The following is a 23,656-nucleotide window of genomic DNA, read 5'->3' on the forward strand; positions in this document are numbered from 1 at the left end:
CAGAACCAGAATCAGAACAGCTTTGGTGCTAAGCTGTTACAGTACTTGCTCCATCTTCCTAGTGCAAGTGAGAACACAAGCAGCAACTGTATGAATAAAGTTTGAATAATAATAATAAAAAAAACATATCATTTGAACATATCTCTTTTTTTTTCTTTATATCTGGTGACCATAGGCAAGACAGGCTGAGACTTTTCCAGTGCGACTACCTTAAGATGCCACCATATCATCTATACACACAATACTAACCATCAAATAATTTATTTAAAGCAAAAGGCTATTCATATGAATGCTTAAGTATTACTATTAGTCTATTAAAAAAATAAACTAATTCAAAAATGAAACTACATACTAAATTGAAGTGTATGTATGGATTAGCCTTAAAATTATGGGCTTGTTTTTCAGCTCTTCAACAGACCAACACAAGTATAACAAGCAGATGTAAGATTAAAAGTTATAGTTAAATTTGTTTGTAAAAGATGAAGTACAATCTTGGTAAAATGGAAACTATGATGGAAAATCTTGGTATACATCGATAACCGGTATCAAGTTAACCAGTTGTCCCTTAATGGTTTCTCCCAGCTGCCGATGTGTGTCTGTTTAGAGTAAATATACCATTCAGACGGGGATAGTTTAACCCTTTTGTCTGTAATTTCAGTGCCTCTATGTGGTCAGATTAAAATCTGCACAGAAAATGTAAACTCCCCTCTCTCTTCCAGGGCTAAACATACTAGCTAATGTGTTGATATACAGCTGACTACTCCCTGAAAATGTTGCCATACATTAACTGATAAGAGAGGGAAATATGATTTTCAAAGATCATCTTTCCTTTGCATACTTTTTACTTTAGTCACTTCGTATTTGACACATTCTCAGTAACAATTTACATACATGTTTCTATGTGTTTCATTTTTATAGCAGTTTGTCCTTAAACCCTTGTCCTCTTGGCCTTCAGACTCTAAAGCCATTGTGGATGGGAACCTGAAGCTGATCCTGGGTCTGATCTGGACCCTCATCCTGCACTACTCCATCTCCATGCCCATGTGGGATGAGGAGGAAGAGGCAGATGACGGCAAGCAGAAGACGCCCAAGCAGAGGCTGCTGGGATGGATCCAGAACAAACTTCCCGAGCTTCCCATCACCAACTTCAACAGGGACTGGCAGACTGGCCGGGCCCTGGGAGCCCTGGTGGACAGCTGCGCCCCAGGTGAGGGGAAGTTGAGATGTTTGTCTCTTATTAAAGTGGTGTGCAGACATGTTCTGTTTGTATCATAGCATGTGGTTTTGATGTGGGGCTGTTGTGTGCTTCAGGGGGGCTTTTATCTAAGTATTCAATTGAAAGGGGATGCAACAGTAAAGAAAAGGGAGCAGAAAGGAGGGAACATGTCAGACACAGGCAGGATTTTTCCACATTATCAGCTTTAAGTCACCTGCAGATTGCTAACAGACTGAAATCAAAAGAATTTTAAAAAATAAACTTGTCAAACAATCTTAAAAGCTGCTCAACATGTGTGAAAATATCCAGCTGATGATGGTTGGCTTCAGTAAAGCCTGGTCATTCTGGATGGTTTAAAGATCAGCTTGATCAGGAACTAGAAACATTAACTGTATGCAACGCTACACATGACTAAAACTGCAGATTTACTTTATTAAAATATATATATATATAATTAACACTTATCTAAATCTCAAGGGTTCAAACTTGAAGTAATCATGCTTATTTAGATAGTCAAGTCAGCATAAATCATTGGTTTAAGAAAAAGTCCCATAACATTCAGGTGCTGTACTGATAAATCTGCTTTGATTTCCTTAATATTGGATGATCTGCGATTGGCCGATGTGTTGATAAGAAACTGATCTTATTGGTCTGAAAATGATCCACTGTCTTCTTTTGCTCTGCTGTGAGAGAGGACTGACTGACGGACCCACCCACCAGGTTATGTCTGCAGTTAACAAAAGTCGCCCTGCTGTTTCCAACATTTTTTTCTATTTAGTGACTTCTTAGACAAAAAAAAAAGAAATTGGTTTTGGCTCATCATGCTTTTTAAAGATGGGAGATCGGCCAGAAAACTCTAATTGGTGCACCACTAATGAAGGTCTCTGGAGGAAATATAACCTGAACTTTTTTTTTTTTTAATCGCTTTAAACCCTGATATTGACACAGTGATTTTATGTGTTTCATCACTTGCAAAAAAGAAGACAAAAGCCTAAAGTATGGTGAAAAGCTAATCTAGGGGGCAGTAAAGCACCATCAGTAACCTTGGAAATTGAAAATTGCTTTGGACTATTTAATGTAAAAGTTTTATTCTGTTTCTATGATAAAGTTGTGGTGTTGTTTGAAACCCAGCTGAGCCGTTTTTCTCCTCCAGGTCTGTGTCCTGACTGGGATCAGTGGGATCAGACCAAACCAGTGGATAACGCCCGTGAGGCCATGCAGCAAGCTGATGACTGGCTGGGCATCCCTCAGGTAGGAGACGAGTCAGAGAATACAGCTGCACACACACCAGCACCTAACTATCTAAATAACAAGACTTTTTTGGGACCGTCAATTAGGGGGTTTGTGCTTGTTGGGATTTCAATTTTGAAGTAAGACATTTCCAACTCATAGTGACTGCTATTGATGTCGTTCTCAGGAGGTTGAAAATAAAAACCACGTGTTTATTTTTATTTCCTCGTAATTTCCTGTGAAGGTGGCCAGGATGTTCTTTTTAAATCCATGTCAATAGTACAAATTATGCTCTACCACTTTTAGATCCTGACCTGTTTAACATTTTGTAGAAAAGTGGATTTGAATACATTTTTGTGTTGGCCTTTGCTGAAATAAATGTTTCCTAATAGATCATCAGATTTTTTAAAATGGAGGTGCAAAATCTTCATAGATCAGTTTTTTAGGACATCGGATGCTCACATTTAGTTAATCCTCATTTTTAGGAATTTTGTTAAGGGTTAGTCAAATTTATCCCATTAATAATGCTGACGATCACAGGAGTAAACAATCAGTGCCTAGTAGGTTGTAAGGATCTTAACACCAACATTTATTCTGTGGCTGTATTCAGCATTTGAGTCATTTCTAGACGTTGATGCCATTGTCTGGCTTCGTGCCAAACAGAAGAGTGTTGGCACGTCTGGCACAGTGTAGCGTGATGACAGTTGGCTCTGTGGTCACCGCTGTTTCCGTCTTCTTTTCTGTTTCTTCTAAGAAGTGAGCGTAATGTCTTCCCCCTTGCCATGTCTGTGGGTTGCAAAACCAGAAAGTGAGAGACTGTATGAGTGGCTGCTGAAGGTTTGCATGCGAATCTGGATCAGGTACTTTCTGAGCTGAGGTGGAGGACTGGCGCGGTTCTTTTATCACCATGTCAGTACCTAGTTTACTTCTGTGGGTAATGGGTTCCATGGCAACTAATAAAGAACCGTTGCTGGTTGCACATGTGGTATGCCCTCGATTGGGTAAAGGCAAACGAGCATCATAGACCTTAAATATAAAAACATGTGTTCCTTTTTGTCTATTTTTATCAGGTCATAACCCCAGAAGAGATCGTAGACCCCAACGTGGACGAGCATTCAGTCATGACCTACCTGTCCCAGTTCCCCAAAGCCAAGCTGAAGCCTGGGGCTCCTCTCCGGCCCAAACTCAACCCCAAGAAGGCCCGTGCCTACGGCCCAGGTACACACAGCTCTGACTGAGGACTCCATGTTACCTGCTGCGACAAACTGTCCATCCTGCTAGCTATTTGGAAATACTGAACAGAATTGTGCAGAATCATGGTGGTACAATGGTCCAGTCAAAATCCGGATTGAAATTCTGTAGTGGGACCCTTTATACAGCGACGCACAGATCAATGTCTGTAACTTCAATTCATTGAAGAAACATTAGTAAGAGTGAACTAAGAAGTCGTCAAGCATGCAAGGGAGTGTAAATGATTACTAGGAGTTGTTGCTAGGATACCTGATTCTGCAAGAAGTCGTCTGTAGGCTGGACGACTTCCATAATGCTTTAGGGTTCATTTTGCCATAATAACATAGTGTAATATGTGATGTGTAGTTCATCTGAGGCTGTAGTCACCCCATGTCTGAAACATTGAATCTGTCATTTGAAGGCGTATCTATCTCCATTTCTGCATCTGCTGCATGTTGATGTGTGTGTCTTGTCTCTGAAGGGATTGAGCCGGTGGGAAATGTCGTGATGAAGAAGGCGATGTTTACCGTTGAGACCATCAGTGCAGGGATGGGAGAGGTGCTGGTTTATGTAGAGGACCCTGCAGGACACAGAGAGGAGGTTTGTCAGTCTTTGGGAATGTAGCCTGTTTAAACTAAAGCTTTTTAAAAGCTGAGGATTTTGTAAACTGTTGTTCAATTTTCCTTTAGGCCAAAGTGACGGCGAACAACGACAAGAACCGCACCTACTCTGTTGTCTACACCCCCAAAGTGATGGGCATGCACAAGGTAAACTGACCATATGTCTAATGCACAATGGATATGTGAGGGTCTGCTTTAGACACACAAATGTTTATATCAAGGGGCAAAAAGTCATCTTTAGATCATGAGAAGAGGGGAAAAATGCCGAGACTAAATGAGTGACGAGCTGCTACTTTCAGTACCAAACTATTGTCTCCATCAAAGAACCTGCTGCATATTTTTACCCTTGCATCACACCCCGTCTTAAAAATATCCTCAAAGACGAGAAATCTGACCAAAGAAACTGACTGGACCTCTAGTGTGATTAATTATTTCATAAAAATGTGTGTTTGTGTGGGGATGTAGTGAAGTGCTTTTTGTGTAAACAACCATGAGGAGTTCAGGAACTTTCATGTGGAAAACTCCAGAAGGTTTGTGTTGACTGGATTAAGTACAGGGTTGTAGAAGCTGTTACACTCTCATGCAGTGTTAATTATATGAATGCATAGGGAGAAAGACCTACACCAGATTGGTTATTTTGTTTCACTTCTTCAGTTTGATTCATAGGTTACAGAAAAAAAAACATTCTGGCACAAAATTACTTCAACAAATTGGCAAAGACTCAGTTTTAAGTATAATTTTTAATGTCTTTGTTGAATCTAACAATGACGCAGAAAATGGTTTGTCGAGAAAAACAATTTTGACTTCAACAAGACCTAAAGAACAGAACACTGTGGTCTCTCATTAAGAACTGGAATAATTTAAATGGGGAAAACGAGAAGAGTGAATGTTTTTTTTGGTTTGTTTTTTTCCCCCCTCCGTTTTCCAGGTGACGGTTTTGTTTGCGGGGCAACATATTTCAAAGAGTCCCTTTGAGGTGGACATCGGCATGGCTCAGGGCAACTCCAGCAAGGTGACGGCCCAGGGCCCTGGCCTGGAGCCATCGGGCAACATTGCCAACAAAGCCACCTACTTTGACGTCTACACAGCAGGTAGCGTTTAAGGGGGACGCGGTCTGTTTGCCATCGAATGAAGTAGGAAATAAATCAAGACAGAATTCCACATTTGATTTGCTCTTGCCGAAAGGTGCCGGTGTTGGAGAAGTGGAGGTTGAGATCATGGATCCTGCGGGAAAGAAGAACACGGTGCCCTGCACCATCGAGGACAAGGGCAACAGCAGCTACCGCTGCACCTACAAGCCCACCCAGGAGGGCCAGCACACCATCTTCATCACCTTCGCTGGCGGCCAGATCAGCAAGAGTCCCTTCACAGTCGACGTGGGAGAAGGTGAGAGTCTGAATCTTAAGTCTCCGCAGCAGTTGTTGTTCAAACGCGTTGACTGTAACAGTTTTCCCTGTGAACCTTCAGCGTTAATTATTTCAAGCTGGTTTCTAATTGTGTTCTGTCTCCTCCTCCTGCTGCTGTGCTGGATATCAGATCTTCTGTCGGTCTCTCCTCCCAGTCTTCTCTTTGATAGCGTCCCACTGGCATCTGTCCACTCCTGAGAACGGCCTCTTCCTTCTGCTGTCATTTCCTGTTTCCTGGCGTCTCTCTTGGGTACCCACTGTGTGTCAGAGATTGGATGCATGAAAGCTTGTGGCTTGTGATCATGTACTCAACATTTCTGACTGGACTATTTCAACCTGGAAATTATTAATTAGTTTAAGGAATGCTCTACTTATGACTAATTTTCCGAGTTTAGACTTCGCATCATGAATTCAGAATGAATCAAGCTTCCAGTGTAGTTTCCTTGTTAGGAACCATCAACAGAAAAGTATTTTCTTCCTTTTTTCCATATTTGTAAGACAAGTCTTTAAATCCCCCCAGAGTCATTTATAAGCCATCCTAGTAAATAGCTGCAGTAAGGCTTAATAAATTGTGGCATATGGATGCCAAGCATTTTTTTAGAAACCTTTTTGGGTTGCCATGCGATTGACAATTTAAGCTTTCTTTACCATATTTTGTCATTAATTGGCCTGGTTGGCGCAGCTGGAATTGCTAACGTAACAGTCTCAGATCCCAGTGACCGTGGGACCTTACCTTAGCTACGCTTTCCAAAAGGCTGCCAATGTTCCTAAATCCAACGTGTTCCATGACAGATGGCTGAAAGTTCAAAAAGAAAACATGGAGCAATTTTGTTATCTGTTTAACCTTCCTGTTATCGGATGAAAGTCTCGCACTCATTTTCACATAGACCGAATGAACTGCAGACTGTCTTGACATGTCATAGAAAACGTCAACTTTTAGACTAACTTCTCACTGTTCTCCCTTTGAATACATTTAGGCATGATACCAAATGGCCACCTTTCATTCTTATACACTAACCTTTAGATACAATGTGTTCACTAATTGAGTAGAGATAGAGAAGCCATGCTGGGGGCTGGTCGGGACCGACTGAGCTGAACAGTCAGAATCCGATCAATTGGTTAATTTTTACGATTTGTCTGTGCTATTTGCAGTTTATACTTTCCATGATATCATTTTTAATTTTCCTGGGTTCTGCTGTGCAGATGTTTACCACAAGACTACAGCATGGTCTTTTGATGACTTTAATAAATTATCTAAATATTGGGTGGCTTTTTTTTAATATTGGTCAAGGAATAATGACCGAAGACTGACATTCAATCAAAAATGTTTATTTTCTTCTTTTCTAAAGGTAGTTAGTCCCAGGAGGAGGACAAATGCTAAAATCCTCTTTAAATGCCTATTAGGGCTACAGTGCTACATAACTGTTAAAATGCATGGTGGTAATGAATTAAAATGGCTTTCCATGCTGCCTATGAAATAAAATTAGTAATATTTATCATATTAAATTAAACAGCAGTAACTTTAGTTTCACTTTATCAGCAGTATCCGTTTGTCTTTTTCAACATGTTTTGCAAAATTCTAGTGAATCTGTGCAAAATGTGGCCATTTTATTCTTATGAGCGAAGATCTTTAGTTTTGTGGTGACTTAAAATGTTTGTCATCAATCTGAAACCTGCTTTCTAACGAAACTTCAGTTTGATAATGACGCACACAAATGGCCTAAATTAGCTCTAAACATTTTTGCTGTATTGTTTCGAGATCAAGTAAAACATTTGACAGGTTTAATTTTATATCTTATTAGTTGCCTTCCTAGAAAATGGCTTGTGTGTTTTCTGCTCTTAATTTGCTTCTTGCTGACCAGGCAGCTGTGGCTGCAGCTCCATCTTTATTTAGGAGATAAGAGCAATACGCTACTTCAGTTTGAAGAAACTTCCTTTACTGCGTCAGCAGCAAACTCGCTCTGTGGGATGAGATAAATGTTGAGGCACCAGAAGTTTAAAGGAAGGAGAGGGAAAGCTTTCCTGAATCTTTAGTGTGAAGGCTGGACCTTTAACATGAAGGCTTCATTCCTCCTGCACCTCATCCAACTTCCACCTCTCATGTTGCCTGTGCTTTTACAGTTGAATTGAAAAAGCTCTGTGGTGTTTTCTTGGGCTGCTTCTCTCTAACTTTCTCCTGCGTGTTCACAGCATGCAACCCCAGCCTGTGCAGAGCAAAAGGTCGCGGCCTGCAGCCAAAGGGCCTGAGGGTGAAGGAGACGGCAGACTTCAAGGTTTACACCAAAGGAGCCGGCACCGGGGAACTGAAAGTCACCATCAAGGGCCCCAGTAAGTTCACGGTTCATTATCCATAGAACTCCAGTGAAAGCACTCATGAGTATTTAAAACGCATACTTTCACTTCAGTGCTGTGGCATTGGGTCTGTTTCACTGGTATCAGTTCTTGTTTCATATGGCAAACAATAACGTGTTCCAATGGCCAGTTCTAACTGAAACTGGAGTCTGACTCCAAGTTTTGCATAATTTGACATCTGTGGAGCTGATTTTGTCATGTCTCTTTATCCAACTGACTGTTTAGATGGATCTCAAATTTAAAGAAACAATTCTTCTAGATCTTCATTCCAATTCAGTCCTGCTCTATTCAGGTGTTGCCTGGTGCCCAAGTCAGCTGTCACTAAGATGTAATGTCTACATTAAGTCCAAACCAAGTGTTTTTTCACCCTGACTGTTCCTGGTTTTGTTAAACACAGCACCTTCTTGGGGTCAGATGTGTCCAGTGGAGGGGAGGTGGACTGAAGAGGCTGCTGATTTGTAGCTACCAGATCGAGGCACACAGCATGTTCTGTAGCCAAACCTGTCCAGGGTGTACCTCAACCATCACAGGACTGACCCAATGACCCAAACAACCAGGAACACCTACTCTCCAAACGGAGAGCAATTTAGGGTGTTTTCATATTTGATAGTCTGACAGACTCTGTTTGATTGAGGACCAAACTTGCAACATTAGCTTAGCGACATTGTTCCATTTTCAGCTGCTGCACTTCTTTCAAACAAACCAAACGCTTTGAAGGACATGTTCACCTCCTTGCCTGTGGTGGCGCTGGACCAAGAATCACTGAAACGACACAAAAAAACACTGAAGAAGAAACTGAGCGCAACATCCCGCATCGCAAAATGTAAACAAAAACGGAATGTTGTCAGATTTTAGAGGATTTCTCTTTTGTCTTCGGTGACCACGAGCCGTTTTTCCCACTAGCATTGCGCATTGGTTTTGGTTGTACTTACCCAGAATGCCTTGTGCTGTAGTCCGCGTACGAATGCATTCAAACCGCACTGCCAGAGTTTACTTCAACTAAACCAAGACCTTGAGGTGGACCAGAGTTTATTTTTTTATTTTTTGGCATTCACGCCTCCGCAAACATACCAGACTTTCACCTAACATGGGTATTTCTGGCTGTGAAAGCTGAAGACGAACACACACAGGAGTCCCTTAGCTTTGCCGTCCACTTGCAACCAAAATATATTTACTAAAATCTTTGCAAAACTGACTTTAGGCTATAAAACATTGTTGCGTGGACAGAAGGTCTACACAGCATGTTCACTACAGACAAACATTTTCTAATTCCTCTTTGGGTTCAGTTAAACTAAGATATTACAGGACTTGAATTGAGCTAGCAGTACTTTGAAAGGCTTTACGTCTGGCTAGAAAACCTCATAGGTTTTTCTAAACATTGTATGAGTATTATTGTAAATCAAGTCCTGTATTTACAGAGGGACTTGAGGAGCCATGCAAAAGGAAAGACCTCGGAGACGGCGTGTACGGATTTGAGTATTACCCCACCACTCCTGGGACTTACAGCATCACCATCACCTGGGGAGGACAGCACATTCCCCGCAGGTACTGGACCACTACTTTAACTGGAGCTGGTAGCTGAGCTTCACAATGACTGACCCCTGCTTCTCCTCTTTAGTCCCATTGAGGTTAAGATTGGTTCTGAGGCCGGTCAGCAGCTAGTGAGAGCCTGGGGCCCCGGGCTGGAAGGAGGGGTTGTTGGTAAATCTGCAGACTTTGTGGTGGAGGCTGTTGGTCAGAACGCCGGTACCCTGGGTGAGTAAGGCGGAGACGAAAGGGCAGGAAAAATCCATCCCATTTCTGTCGGGCTTAAGTTTCTCCTGCCTGCGCTGCGTCTCCAAGAGCACTAACCCATGTCCTCTTGCTCAGGTTTCTCTGTGGAAGGTCCATCCCAGGCCAAGATTGAATGTGACGATAAGGGCGATGGCTCATGTGACGTCCGCTACTGGCCCACGGAGCCAGGCGAGTACGCCGTCCATGTGCTGTGCAACAACGACGACATCCAGCACTCGCCCTTCATGGCTGAGATCGTCAACGCTCCAGGGAAAGACTTCTACCCTGACAAAGTAAGAACACACCCAGGGACACGGGCCGCAACAAAGAACTGTGTCTGTGACTGTTTTTAATGCTTGATGGCCGTTCCAGGTTAAGGCGTACGGTCCTGGCCTCCAGAGCAGTGGTCTGGCTGTTGGAAAGCCCACAGAGTTCACAGTGGACACCAAACAAGGAGGAAAAGCTCCTCTCAAGATTGTTGCTCAGGTAGTTTCTTTTGTTGTGGTTCAAAATGTTCCCTTACTGCAAAGATGTCTATTTCGTGCTTTATAGCTATATGAATATATTCCACTTAAAGATTTTATGCTCTTGTAAAAGACCAAGATTAAGTTTTTATTAATCATATTTATACGGTTGTATTAAAATCTTTCCATAACAGCATGTCCTAACTGTATTTTACACACTCATTGGAGAACTATTGTTTACTGCATAGGATGGAGAGGGCAACCCTGTGAATGTCCAGGTCAAAGATAACGGTAACGGCACATACACCTGTACTTACACTCCACGGAAACCAGTGAAGCACACCGTCATGGTGTCCTGGGGGGGCGTCAACATCCCCGAGAGTCCATTCAGGGTGAGGATCTAAAATCTGGATTTTGGTTTGGTTTTATGCTTCTGCACTCCCAGAGGTCTCCTAAGCTCTCGTCTCTGTGTGTCTCTGACTCCAGATGAATATTGGTGCTGGCTGTCACCCCAACAAGGTGAAGGTCTCCGGTCCTGGCGTAGCAAAGACCGGCCTGAAGGCCTTTGAGCCGACATACTTTACTGTTGACTGCTCCGAGGCTGGTCAAGGTAAGATGACTTGAAGAAAACGGTCCAGTTTTCTGCATCTACAACTGAGATCCTGTAAAACATATTGGTGTTTTTAACATGCAGTTAGTAGGGGTGGATACTGACTATATTGTATTGTACTTATAAACTATTGTGATAAATCTAAAATAAGAATTTTGATTTATTGTGGGGATAAATTCTAATTAATGATGGTTGAAATCCCCCAAAACTGTCTGGATTGTCATGATTGGTAGTTTTACCATTTTCTCCATTATTTGTTCAATGAGAGAATCAATAAATATACATACATTTTAAAAATATGATTAAATGCGGATGCAGTTTAGTGGGACTGGTGTCCTAAAGAAGTATATTACAAATGTCTTTTTTTTTTTTGCGAGAGAGAGCAGTATTTGGGTTTATGGGGCTGTGATTGCAGTTCCATCTCAGTATAGCCATACGGTTAGCTAAAATGGGAGTTATAAATGTTTCTTATCACAATGTTAACACGAAATGGCATGATAAAGCTTTAAGTCCATATCATAAATGGAAACGTATATTCATATTGTCTCTTGGCCTCAGGTGACATCAGCATAGGAATTAAGTGTGCTCCTGGTGTGGTGGGACCAGCAGAGGCAGACATAGACTTTGACATCATCAGGAACGACAACGACACATTCACTGTTAAATACACTCCTCCTGGAGCCGGCAGCTACACCATCATGGTGCTGTTTGCTGAACATGTGAGTTTGAATCATGATTAGCCAGAATCTATTAAAAGGTTGGTACATATGTGCTATAATGATTCTGTTTCCCGTTTAGGCCATCCCCATGTCACCGATCAGAGTGAAGGTGGATCCGTCTCATGATGCCAGCAAAGTTAAGGCGGAGGGACCAGGACTCAGCCGCAGCGGTACGAACGCTGTACAAAACACTGACCAGTCATTACAGACTCTTATGATACAAAATACAGATCCAATTGGACTTGGTAGCACATCTTCAAAAGAATTGGAAATTAAACAAATTAATGGCATCAGAGGAAATGGACAAATCATTTCTCTAACATATTTTAAAGTTATTTTACATCAAACCACTTAGAAGTTAGCCTAAAAGAAGTAGACATGCCTTTCTCAAATTTAAATAATTGAGTTATTTAATGTTTGATTTGAAATGGTCAGATTGACTGGGTCCAAGATGAAAAAGTTCAGTTTTTGAGTCTGGATCTGGGAATATTCAGTAGAAACTGGTTAGGGGATCCGAGGTGTGATGATATACATTTCAGACAAATATTGTTCAAAATCTTAAAAACGGCCTAGAAAAATTAAAGCTAGATTTTTCAAGTTACATAATTTATCTAGGTAAATTTGGCTTTTATTGTTTGATTTTTTTAAGTGCATTTATAACTTGTTCAGACATCAAATTTGCTTCATTTTCTTTCACTAAGAATAAAAATAGGATCCCTTGCTGCTGGTGGTTCCTCTTTCATTTCACAGATTCAAATTGTTTTTCCTGTATTTACAGTTAAAATAAATCTAATCTCACAGCATGTAATGGGTCTAACTTTTTTTTTATCATGTTAAAAGCAGTTGGTTAATTCAGATTAATTTCTCACATGGAACCTCCTTAAGACATCAACGTTTTTTTTTTTTTGTTTGTTTGTTTTTTTCCCTCCAGGAGTTGAACTGAACAAACCCACTCACTTCACTGTGAACACCAAGGGAGCTGGAAAGGCCAACCTGGACTGCAGCTTCAGTGGGCCGACCAAAGCAGAGGCTGTTAAGGACTTTGAAGTCATAAACAACCATGACAACACACACACTGTCAAATACACTCCTGTGCAGCAGGTGAGATAGCGGACGCTCTCATGCCGTTTCAATTTCAGACACGATTTCTGCACTGCACATAGAAACTGGGAATCTGAGTTAAAGAGGCTGCGTGTTTAGGAGAAGATAAAGTAAATTGCATCATCTTTGCTCTTGTCTCTCCATCAGGGTCCTCTGGGAGTTGCTGTGACTTATGGTGGAGATCATATTCCCAAGAGTCCCTTCAATGTCGCTGTAGCTCCAACTCTGGACCTGAGCAAGGTCAACGTCACTGGACTAGGAGACAGTAAGTTCAATCCTTCAGTCATGTTTGTGTTGCATGATCCAGCGTTTCGTTTTTCAAAGCAGGGGCCACACTCCCTTCCCCGCATTTTACCTGAACCAACAGTGCTTTTTGTGTCACTACAGAAATGACCGTCGGCAAAGACCAGGAGGTGACTGTCAAATCGAAGGGTGCTGGCGGTCAGGGCAAAGTTGCCGCCAAGGTTACCGGACCTTCAGGAAAACCGGTCACTTGCAAGGTCAGTTTAACTTCAGACTTTTTCTTTTTTTTTCTAGTCCAAAATCTCTGAATACTACACTGTCAATCTCTTAAACACTACAGCACTGAAATACTTTTTTTCTTTCCCTTTGTTCCAGGTTGAGCCGGGGCTGAGCCCAGAGACCAGTCAGGTGAAGTTCATCCCTCGTGAGGCAGGGCCATACCAGGTGGAACTGACCTACGATGGAGTGCCCATCCCTGGATCACCCTACACTCCTACAGCTTACCCTCCTACTGACCCGTCCAAGGTCAGCAGCAGCAGTCGGATCTTACCAGCATGATTTCATTTCCTTATAAAGCATCAGTCATTTAACTCTGCCTCCTTCCCCCCCGTCTCTATCTAGGTGCGCTGCTCTGGCCCAGGCTTGGAGCGGGCCAAGGTCGGTGAGACCGGGGAGTTTGTAGTGGACTGCACCAATGCTGGTCCGGCTGAGCTCACCATCGAGATCATCTCGGACAGCGGCACCGAGGCCGAGGTTCACATCCAGGACAACGGAGATGGAACCTACACCATCACTTACATCCCGCTCTACCCGGGCTCCTACACGCTCACCATACGCTACGGGGGCCAGGACGTGCCAAACTTCCCCGCCCGCCTTAACGTGGAGCCGGCCATCGACGCCAGTGGAGTCCGTGTGTTTGGACCAGGAGTGGAAGGCAAAGGTAACCCAGCCATCCACTTGAACAATCAACTTCCAAGAGACGGATATATATAGCAGGGATGCACTGATATGAAGTTGTGGCAATGTTAACATTGGTGTTATGACCAAAAACAAATATTTATAGACATTATTTATATATTTCAAAAATGGCCACACCACCGACTCTGCTTCAGTTAAACAGCACAAAATCGAGCATTGCGGCACCATCACTGTCACATGACCAAACACACACATGCCCAGTTTTACTTGAAACCTGATGATCCTTCTCATCTGAATCAGACTGTAAATGAGCTACGCCTGCACATGCTGTGACGACTGTATGTTGTGTGTTTATAGGAGTATTCCGTGACGCGACCACAGACTTCACTGTGGATGCTCGTGCTCTCACACAGAGCGGAGGCGACCACATCAAAACTCGGATCAGCAGTCCATCCGGCAGCTGCCCGGATGCCGTGATCACAGACCACGGCGATGGCATGTACGCCGTGGAGTACACTCCCTACGAGGAGGGTGGGTTTAAACATCACGACGTGAACATTAGCATGGGGTGGCGGGGGGGGATACCTACTGGCTGGTTAGGATTGTAACACTGTGCGTATGTTCAGGGCCTCACAGTGTGGAGGTTTGCTACGATGGCTCTCCAGTGCCCAACAGTCCATTCCGTGTGGCGGTCACCGAGGGCTGCGATCCGGCTCGTGTCCGTGTGCACGGTCCTGGCCTGAAGAGCGGCATCACCAACAAGCCGAACAAGTTCATGGTGGAAACCCGGTATGCAGAAAGTTCAGGTTGGCTCATCCGGTGGAGTGGCTCCTTCTCTTTGTTTTTATAACGCCGTGTTCCTTCTGCAGAGGAGCGGGAACTGGAGGTCTTGGTCTGGCAATGGAAGGTCCATCAGAGGCCAAAATGTCCTGCACTGATAACAAAGATGGCAGCTGCAGTGTGGAGTACATTCCCTATGAGCCTGGAACATACAACCTCAACATCACCTATGGAGGACAGCCAGTCAAAGGTGACTCACCAGCGTAGCAACAACAACACCTTCTGGAGGAGTTTGTCTCCAACACCTTGAGATTGAATATATGAGAATGAAAAACAAATACTAATCTGCTCAACTTTAGCAATGTTTTACTACATTTACAAAAGTTAACTTTGTAACTTCTTCTGGTGTTTATCTTTGTCTGAGCAGGAAGCCCCTTCTCCGTTCCAGTCAGCGACACTGTGGACAGCACTAAGGTGAAGTGTCAGGGATCTGGCCTCGGCAGCAACGTCAGAGCCAACATCCCTCAGGCGTTCACAGTGGACGCCTCCAAAGCTGGGGTGGCCCCTCTGCAGGTCCGCGTTCAAGGACCCAAAGGTGACGAGTGTTCTCGGCTGTTGCGTCGGACCTCAAAGGGATTAGTTGTAGCAAAAGACTTTATTTGGGGAAATATTCCATTTACGTTTGCATGAACAAAATGTAGTAACGATGATGCCATCGCTGTTGAGTGCAGGGGTCGTGGAGCCTGTCGAGGTGGTGGATAATGGAGACCAGACTCACACAGTCAACTATGTTCCCACCAGAGAGGGACCCTACTCTATCAATGTCTTGTATGCTGATGAGGAAATCCCACGCAGGTAAAAATCAACGCATTATTTGCCTCCAGCAGTAGCTATTACTGGTAGGCATTTATTATGTTATCATTTATTGTGATAAATTTCTTGTCATGAGAATTTAGATTTGGTGATTAAAAATCACACTTTATGACTGGTGTCCCGAAGAAGCATATTATAAATAAGTATCTTAACAGTATTTGTGGAGCTATGAATTGTATATAAAGCAGTCACAGCCTACATAGTCACAGTTAAAAAAAATAGCTTAATAGTTCTTATCGTCATTTTTTTTTATCGGTATCACAATAAAATATTGTGATAAAACTTTCAGTCCATATCGACCACCTTAAGTAGCTGTGCTGTAGAGTGCTTTGTATTTATGTTTACTGCATATGGAAACATGATTTAAGCTTGAAATAATCAAACTTGACTGTCGAAACACAAGTCATATAATTCCATCATAACATCATTTAAACCCAACAATAGGTTCTATTGTCAGGTTGTTAATTTTTAAAGAGTCAGTCTGATGTTCTCTAACAAACCTCTGAGGCCTTCATAGAGAATAAATTACAGGCCAGTTGACTCTTTTTTGCTAATTATGGGATTTATGAAGAAATGGACATTTTTATCTAATTTGCAATGCAAAATAAATGGTACTTTTTCATTTTAGGGTCCCTGGAAAAATATCCTGTTGTTCATGTTAAAATAAAACATCTCTGAAAAATCCTTCTCAATTTCTCCCCAACCTTTCGGCGGTAATGTTTGGTTTCTGTTCAAACTGCACTTCCTGTCTGCCTCTTACAGCCCTTACAAGGTGAAGGTCCTCCCGACCCACGATGCCAGCAAGGTGCGAGCCAGCGGACCCGGCCTCAACACCACGGGCGTGCCCGCCTCTCTGCCTGTCGAGTTCACCATTGATGCCAAAGATGCAGGCGAGGGACTGCTGGCGGTGCAGATCACAGTGAGTGCTCACCATTTCCTGGTTGTACTCAAGCAAATTTGTCTGGGTATGATTTCAAAATTGATCAGATTTTTGAGTCTCCAATCTTTGCATGTTTTATGCAGTCTAATAGAAAGCATGAAAACTGATCATTTGGGGCAATTTTTGAGAGTTTAAGTCCTTGTGTTTCTGCAGGACCCAGAGGGGAAGCCTAAAAAGGCAAAGATCCGTGACAACCACGATGGGACCTACCTGGTGTCGTATGTACCAGACATGACGGGCAGATACACCATCCTAATCAAATACGGAGGGGATGAGATTCCTTATTCGCCATATCGCATCAGAGCTCTCCCCACCGGAGACGCCAGCAAGTGCACCGTCACAGGTTAGCTTCTTTACACTCACTCTGATTTATAGAAACTTTGTATTCTACAGTTGGAGTCATGGTTCTTTTGTTTTAGTTTGGTCCATATATACTGAAGGCCAAATGACCGTTTTTCCTTTTTTGTGTGTGTGTCCAACGCATTTTAGAGATTTTACTTAATTTGGCGAAAAATTAGAGATCAGAATCTCAGTCATTTCTTGCTGCATTTAACAGCAAATGGGGTTCTTTTACTACAGAGAGCCCAGTGGTTTCAAAGTTTTTAAACTCGGTAATTTTTTTTCATTGCTTTTTAATTGACTGAAAATATCTTTGACTCTGAAATTAATGTATTTTTATACTTTAGAAAAATGGTGTCAAACGTAAATCATTTGTACGGTAGAGAAGATCCTGCTACATGAAACACAAGCAAATCAAGAAAACTTCAAATTGTATTAAAAAATTAAAGAAAATTTTCAACAAAAAAAAAAAATCAAATGTAAATATAATGCAGTCATCTGACTGTCCCTTAAATATTCACAAGTCATTATTTGCACTGACAGCAGTGTGACTGCAGAGTTGGCCACTATGTTTGGATTTTCTGTTAATCTGACAGATGAACGAACTTAATGTGTTAATTTGCTTGTGTTTGTGTGATTGCCTTTGTTTTCTCCAGCTGCATTGCACTGAGCTCTCCCTTTCAACATGTCCATCAGTTTTTATTTGCTGCTCAGGTCTCATTTTTCTGTGTGTTGGTATGTCATGTTGCTCACGCTGTGCTCCTCAGTTGCACCTCACCTATACTCCCTCCCCTCCAGACACACACATGCACTTCACCACCACCGTTCTTCAGCCAACTGTCTGGAGCACAGTTAATGCCACCCAGCACCCCCACATCCTTATCTGACTGTCTTTTATTTGTCACCTTTTTTTCTTTTATCTTGCTCCCCTGCTTCTCACCGTTCCTTTTATCAGTCTCAATCGGCGGTCACGGTTTAGGTAAGCCCTCTGAAAGATTCGTAACAGAAGAATTGCTCTTTTTTTTTTTTCTTCTCTTTTCGCATGGAGAATTAGTGGTACCAAACCTTAACAGAATATCCCATCCTGTGCCTTTTTTTTTTTTTCTTTCAAACTCATTTACTTCTCTCATAACACTTCTTGACTCATGTTTTTATTGGACGGACTAAAGGACTAACAGCGTCAATAGGATGGCATGGTGGAATGGCTCTTTTAGCTAATCTAGTTATAGTTGTAGATTAAATTGAAACTTTTTAATAACAAATGATTAGTTGGTTACAAGTTACATGAGACTTGAATAACATGACTAGATCTGATCCAACTTTAACCTGGTCTCATGGTTGTGGAATGTGCATGCAATGTGTTATGAAAGTAAACCTGGGAAGCCGTATGGAGGAGTGAACCTGCCAAAACTAAAAATGCTCATCAAAATAAAGATGACTTAAAAATGTAACATGTGGAGAATGTGCTACATAAAGTTTTCACATGTTTTAGTCTAATCTTACAATTTTGTTTAAAAATATTTCTGTAGTGTATGTTCAAGATTTCCTTTTTTCGCCAAAGTTTTATTTGGCCAAGTTTTTCATTTTTACAATTTACCACCTATGATAGAACTACATTTTAACTTTAGTGAACTTATCTTAACCTTTAAAGAACAATATCTCAGTGAACCTGGGTGTTTATCATTGTTCTTTGTTTTGTACTTAGCGTCACAAAAAAAAATTTCTTTTTTGTAATCGACAAACTCGCTCATACACTTGAAAAATGTATGAAAATACAAAGAAAATGACATAAAAATTAATGAAGCCCATTAATCCAAAATGTGAACTCAGAAATGGGTTCAGCAAATTGAAGAGCCAAAAATGACAAAATATTTTCAATCTATGTTTGGATGCATTTAATGATGTATTAACAAATGTAATCCACTTAAAATGGCTTGATTTTGAGTATTTGGCATGTTCAGTCTTCCATACATTTCTACATATCAGACTGTAACAACAAATCACTTTATGCATGTTTTTGTTCTCCTAAGGCGCTGGTGTTGGTCCAACTATTCAGATCGGTGAACAGACAGTCATTACAGTTGACGCCAAGGCTGCTGGGAAAGGCAAGGTGACGTGCAGCGTGTGCACACCCGAAGGGGCGGAGCTCGACGTGGACGTCGTCGAGAACGAGGACGGCACCTTTGACATCTTCTACACTGCCCCGCAACCCGGAGAGTATGTAATATGTGTCCGTTTCGGAGGGGAGCACATTCCCAACAGTCCATTCCAAGTTACGGTGAGTTGCTTCATAGCAGGTCTGCTATTCTTAAATGTTTGACTTAAGATTGCTAAAGAAAGATGAGTTGATTTTAAAATAAGAACCAAAAACTATGAAACTGGAGAATTTTACATGTTTAAAACTTTTAATCACATAATTATAAACACAAATCTCTGGGCTCTCAAGCCAGTTTACCTTTCTGGCTTTACTTTAATTTCCTCAGAATAGATTAGCATAAACTTGAAGTATTTCTGCTTTTGCTCCAGATTTCCCAGGTTCTTCAACAGAACAAAGCAGTGATGCTTCTGCCTTTCCTTATGAAGTCATTATTTAGAAAGTGTTCTGGCAGTATGAGTGTTCCCTAAATCATTTTGTGTCACACTTCAATCCTTCATCTTTTGTGCCTTCTCACACCACCACCCCTTCTCTTCACCACCTCCCCGCCCTCCCAGGCTCTGGAAGGACCATCAGACCAGATCATGCAGCAGAGACAAATGCCCCAATACTACGCTCAACAGCCCTGGGTACCTAACAAACATCAAGCTGGTCTTTAGCTCCATTTGTGTTTAGCTGCCTTATTTTTTATTTTTTTGCCCCAGTTGTCATGCTTCCATGTCATTGTTTTCATCCCACACTGACTGCCTCACTTCATCAGACTCCATCAGTGTCTGTCTCTCTTTGCAGGTGTTTCATTCATGCTGATGCCTTTTTCTCATCACTTTGTTCCCTTCATGTGAAAAACTGAATCCCTCCTCCCAACACATGAACAGTGCAGCTGAGCTTTACAATATCACATCCCCATTGTGGAAGAGATTTACATTTCCCACAGATTTTATTTATTTATTTTTATTAAATAATTGTGCGGCTCTGTTGTTAACTGCTTCATGTGGAAATCGCTTAAGAAACAAAGCGATTTTTCATGAGAACCGTCTTCCTCTCGTCTCTGACCTACTGGTTTTGTTCTCGCAGTTTGTGCTGGTGCCATCGTCTTGACCATAATCCTCATTTGTCGTTTCATTCCATGTCATCTCATCCCTGCATTGGTGTTTTGGAAGCTTTACCTCTCTTGTCTTGCATTGTGCTGATGGTGTGCAACATGGCTTAGCAGAGGGCGCACCATAAAGTCTGTAATCCTTTAATTTCTGTTCCGTCTTTCAGGCAACAGACAGACCAGTTGGGATGAATGGCCTGGATGTGGCAGGACTTAGACCTTTTGACCTGGTCATCCCATTCACCATTCAGAAGGGAGAGATCACAGGTAATGCATAAAGTTTAAATCTCGTCGCTACGATTTCCCAAGGACCTGCTACAAGTGATAGTCGAGACCAACTAACCCAAGACCAAATCAGTACCAGACTCTATTGAGGCAGAGACTGATCCAAGACTGTTGAGAGACTGAAACAAAGGCCAGCGCCCCACATCACGATACAATAAAATATGAAGCACTACATTTGCTTGCTTCCCTCAATACGTTAACTGTATTACGTGACGTTAGCTTATGGGAAACAAACAGCTGACAAACGGAAACTAGCGCCCTAAAACACGTAGTGTATACATTACACAGGTAGCTAACATAATATGTGTAGATAATGACTAAATCTTTGTGTGAGCTGCAGGCAAGGAATTCTGGTACAGAGGTAGGTTGCTAACATTTGCTAGCTTTGCTAACAGCACCTCAATCACAAATATATTTGAGGTGTGGATTGTTGACTGCAGTAACAAAATACATATTTAGGAAGGAGTCGTGTTGTTGATGGATTTGAATCTGAATGTTTTACATCCAATGAAAGCAAGGATGTTAAATAAAACTGACAATATTCTGGCTATTTAGTGGTAGATCCACAGTTGTGGTCTTGAGAAAATCCAGAGTGCTCAATGTCCAAGACCCAGACAAGATGGGGTACAAGATGAGACAGACTATCAAAGTAGCGTAGAGTACTAAACCACTAGTTTCAACATATGCTTCTACTTTGTTTTTGTTTTTGAAGGTGAAGTCCGAATGCCATCAGGCAAGGTGGCCAAGCCCGACATCACCGACAACAAGGACGGCACCGTAACCGTGAAGTACGGTCCCACAGAGCCCGGTCTGCATGAGATGGATATTAAATACGACGGCATCCACATCCCCGGTACATCTGAGTTCTGAAATGCCTGCAGCTACTGCAGTACATTAAAACTCCCAAATGACTGTTTTTTTTACGCATTTCTCTGTTTTCCATCAACAGGAAGCCCCCTGCAGTTCTTTGTGGACTACATGAACAGCGGGAACGTCAGTGCCTACGGCCCTGGTCTTATCCATGGAACCGTGAACAAGCCTGCCATCTTCACTGTTGACACTAAAGACGCTGGAGAGGGTATGCAGAAAAAACGCCAACTTCTATGTTCACACAAACGTTACATTTAAGCTGATCTGGTGAAGCACATTATTATTACATGTGTATATAAAAGATGCACATTTTTTCACACAATTTTTTTCCTCCACAATGTATATAGAACCGTCTGTCAAATTCCTCCATTTTGTGCAGAAACCTGACAAATGGTCTGGATTTCGATTGTGTTTATGAGAATGACTCTTACAGAAACAAAAATACAACTTTGTGCGTCGCTGTATATAAACGCAGGTGGTCTTTCTCTGGCCATCGAGGGGCCGTCCAAAGCAGACATCAGCTGCATGGACAACCAGGACGGGACCTGCACAGTGTCCTACCTCCCTGTCCTGCCAGGGGACTACAGCATCCTGGTCAAATATAACGACAAGCACATCCCAGGAAGCCCCTTCTCTGCCAGAATCACTGGTAAGGCTGCGTTTTCGACCCGGCAGTCAAGTTAGCAATCATGTCCCACATTTTCATTCCAACCTTTCAGATCGTATGTCATTACGAAATCGGTGACTGCTGAGAATTGGCAGGAGCATTTAACAAATGAGTGTTTTAGTCCTTTTTATCTTTGTAATCATCCTCCTTCATGGGTATTTCTTTGAGAAGAGTCCTTAAAGGACTTTATGAAGACAGTTTCTGAACATGTATCAAAGTTTGCTTTATCTTAATCGTATCTTCTTTCCCCACTTTGAAACCCAGGGGTTTTTTTACTGGAAATTATGCTGAATAATTTTTTGTAAACAATCAGTTTTTGTGAGATCTTCAATGAAAGTGTAGGAGTTTGAAAGGCTTTTTTTGTTTCAAGTGAATAGGTTTGTACTTGAATGACTCATAGGTCAGAATTAAATGGCTTACTGAAGCATAAACTAGCGAAAAGAGAAGAGCCAGATGCTGGACTGAAAGGAAACGATGCTCTCCTTCATTCCCAAATCTCAGGGAAACAAGAACTGAAAAGAAAACCTTCAGATTGTTGAAGTTCTTTGCAAATTAAAAGAAAACAGGATAAACATCTTAACTGGTTTATTAGCTCCGCCCACTAACATTGATTGAGGATAATGGATCACATGAATTCATGAACCATGGCAGTAGGAATTAATTGAACAGAGAAATGCAAACGATGTGTAAAAAAGGACTTTATACATACTACTGACCAATATAATAGTTGCTGCATTTATTGCTCTATCGTGGGGACCAGGGACGTCCAGACTTGCATGTTCTAATCAGCCGGTCCTTGTCTCCAGGCGACGACTCCATGCGGATGTCCCACCTGAAGGTGGGGTCGGCTGCTGACATCCCTCTGGACATCGGCGAGCTGGACATCAGCCAGCTGACCGCCTCGCTCACCACGCCCTCGGGCCGCGAGGAACCCTGCCTGCTGAAGATCTTGCGGAACGGCCATGTTGGTGAGTCTGCTGCCGATTGGTGACCTCTATGGAGGAATGCGATCGGTGCTTTAACCGCTACCACTTCCGTCAGGTGTCTCATTCGTGCCGAAAGAGATCGGTGAGCACCTGGTGAACATCAAGAAGAACGGACGCCACATTGCCAACAGCCCCATCTCTGTGATGATCAGCCAATCGGAGATCGGCGACGCCAGCCGTGTGCGTGTGAGCGGCCAGGGCCTGAGCGAAGCAAGGACCTTCGAGCCAGCAGAGTTCATCATCGACACTCGCGATGCAGGTAAACGCTTTTGGAGATCTTGACAAAATTATTCCGTCTGAAGAAAAAGGGAATTGAATATTAACTTTTGCCTATTGTTGCCAGGATACGGTGGCCTGAGCCTTTCCATCGAGGGACCCAGCAAAGTGGACATAAACACTGAGGATCAAGAGGATGGCACCTGCAAGGTCACCTACTGCCCCACAGAACCAGGAAATTACATCATCAACATCAAATTTGCCGACCAACACGTGCCAGGTGCTCACCATTAAATGGTCAGGGGTTAAAGGTCAGGAATACGAGACTTTTGGCTTACTGAACCAAGGGATTGTGCACACAGGGAGCGCCTTCACGGTGAAGGTGACTGGGGAGGGCAGGATGAAGGAGAGCATCACCAGGAAGAAGAGAGCCGCTTCTGTCGCCAACGTGGGCAGCCAGTGTGACCTCAGCCTCAAGATCCCAGGTGACCCAAACAGGAAGTTGGGAAATCACAAGATCCAAACGTCTACTTGTTCTGTTGGCGATCTGACCTCCTCCTTCCCCCT

The 23,656-nt window shown here is 42.5% G+C and overlaps 1 protein-coding gene across 4 annotated transcripts in view; it reads left to right on the forward strand.

Moving 5' to 3' along the window:
• Positions 1-23,656, forward strand: part of flna (filamin A, alpha (actin binding protein 280)) — a 52,589-nt gene that overhangs the window by 22,688 nt on the left and 6,245 nt on the right. The window contains exons 3-41 of one of the 4 annotated variants that reach the window (XM_007576969.2): positions 956-1,207; positions 2,370-2,467; positions 3,517-3,664; positions 4,158-4,276; positions 4,366-4,443; positions 5,225-5,387; positions 5,482-5,682; positions 7,893-8,030; positions 9,473-9,599; positions 9,673-9,809; positions 9,924-10,120; positions 10,200-10,313; positions 10,540-10,683; positions 10,778-10,901; positions 11,460-11,620; positions 11,700-11,790; positions 12,552-12,721; positions 12,869-12,986; positions 13,109-13,221; positions 13,340-13,489; positions 13,586-13,904; positions 14,240-14,413; positions 14,509-14,671; positions 14,752-14,912; positions 15,090-15,257; positions 15,394-15,517; positions 16,298-16,454; positions 16,629-16,818; positions 17,770-17,793; positions 18,845-19,092; positions 19,527-19,598; positions 20,233-20,332; positions 21,063-21,203; positions 21,300-21,428; positions 21,696-21,869; positions 22,694-22,855; positions 22,929-23,132; positions 23,217-23,369; positions 23,452-23,574. In XM_007576969.2, the coding sequence (XP_007577031.1) occupies positions 956-1,207; positions 2,370-2,467; positions 3,517-3,664; positions 4,158-4,276; positions 4,366-4,443; positions 5,225-5,387; positions 5,482-5,682; positions 7,893-8,030; positions 9,473-9,599; positions 9,673-9,809; positions 9,924-10,120; positions 10,200-10,313; positions 10,540-10,683; positions 10,778-10,901; positions 11,460-11,620; positions 11,700-11,790; positions 12,552-12,721; positions 12,869-12,986; positions 13,109-13,221; positions 13,340-13,489; positions 13,586-13,904; positions 14,240-14,413; positions 14,509-14,671; positions 14,752-14,912; positions 15,090-15,257; positions 15,394-15,517; positions 16,298-16,454; positions 16,629-16,818; positions 17,770-17,793; positions 18,845-19,092; positions 19,527-19,598; positions 20,233-20,332; positions 21,063-21,203; positions 21,300-21,428; positions 21,696-21,869; positions 22,694-22,855; positions 22,929-23,132; positions 23,217-23,369; positions 23,452-23,574 (5,829 nt within the window). The remainder of the gene's footprint in view (positions 1-955; positions 1,208-2,369; positions 2,468-3,516; positions 3,665-4,157; positions 4,277-4,365; positions 4,444-5,224; positions 5,388-5,481; positions 5,683-7,892; positions 8,031-9,472; positions 9,600-9,672; positions 9,810-9,923; positions 10,121-10,199; positions 10,314-10,539; positions 10,684-10,777; positions 10,902-11,459; positions 11,621-11,699; positions 11,791-12,551; positions 12,722-12,868; positions 12,987-13,108; positions 13,222-13,339; positions 13,490-13,585; positions 13,905-14,239; positions 14,414-14,508; positions 14,672-14,751; positions 14,913-15,089; positions 15,258-15,393; positions 15,518-16,297; positions 16,455-16,628; positions 16,819-17,769; positions 17,794-18,844; positions 19,093-19,526; positions 19,599-20,232; positions 20,333-21,062; positions 21,204-21,299; positions 21,429-21,695; positions 21,870-22,693; positions 22,856-22,928; positions 23,133-23,216; positions 23,370-23,451; positions 23,575-23,656) is intronic. The other 3 variants (XM_007576971.2, XM_007576970.2, XM_007576972.2) reach the window with 3 other exon arrangements.

This window comes from Poecilia formosa, unplaced genomic scaffold (genome assembly GCF_000485575.1).
Source record: "Poecilia formosa unplaced genomic scaffold, Poecilia_formosa-5.1.2 Scaffold421, whole genome shotgun sequence".
Lineage (NCBI taxonomy): Eukaryota > Metazoa > Chordata > Actinopteri > Cyprinodontiformes > Poeciliidae > Poecilia > Poecilia formosa.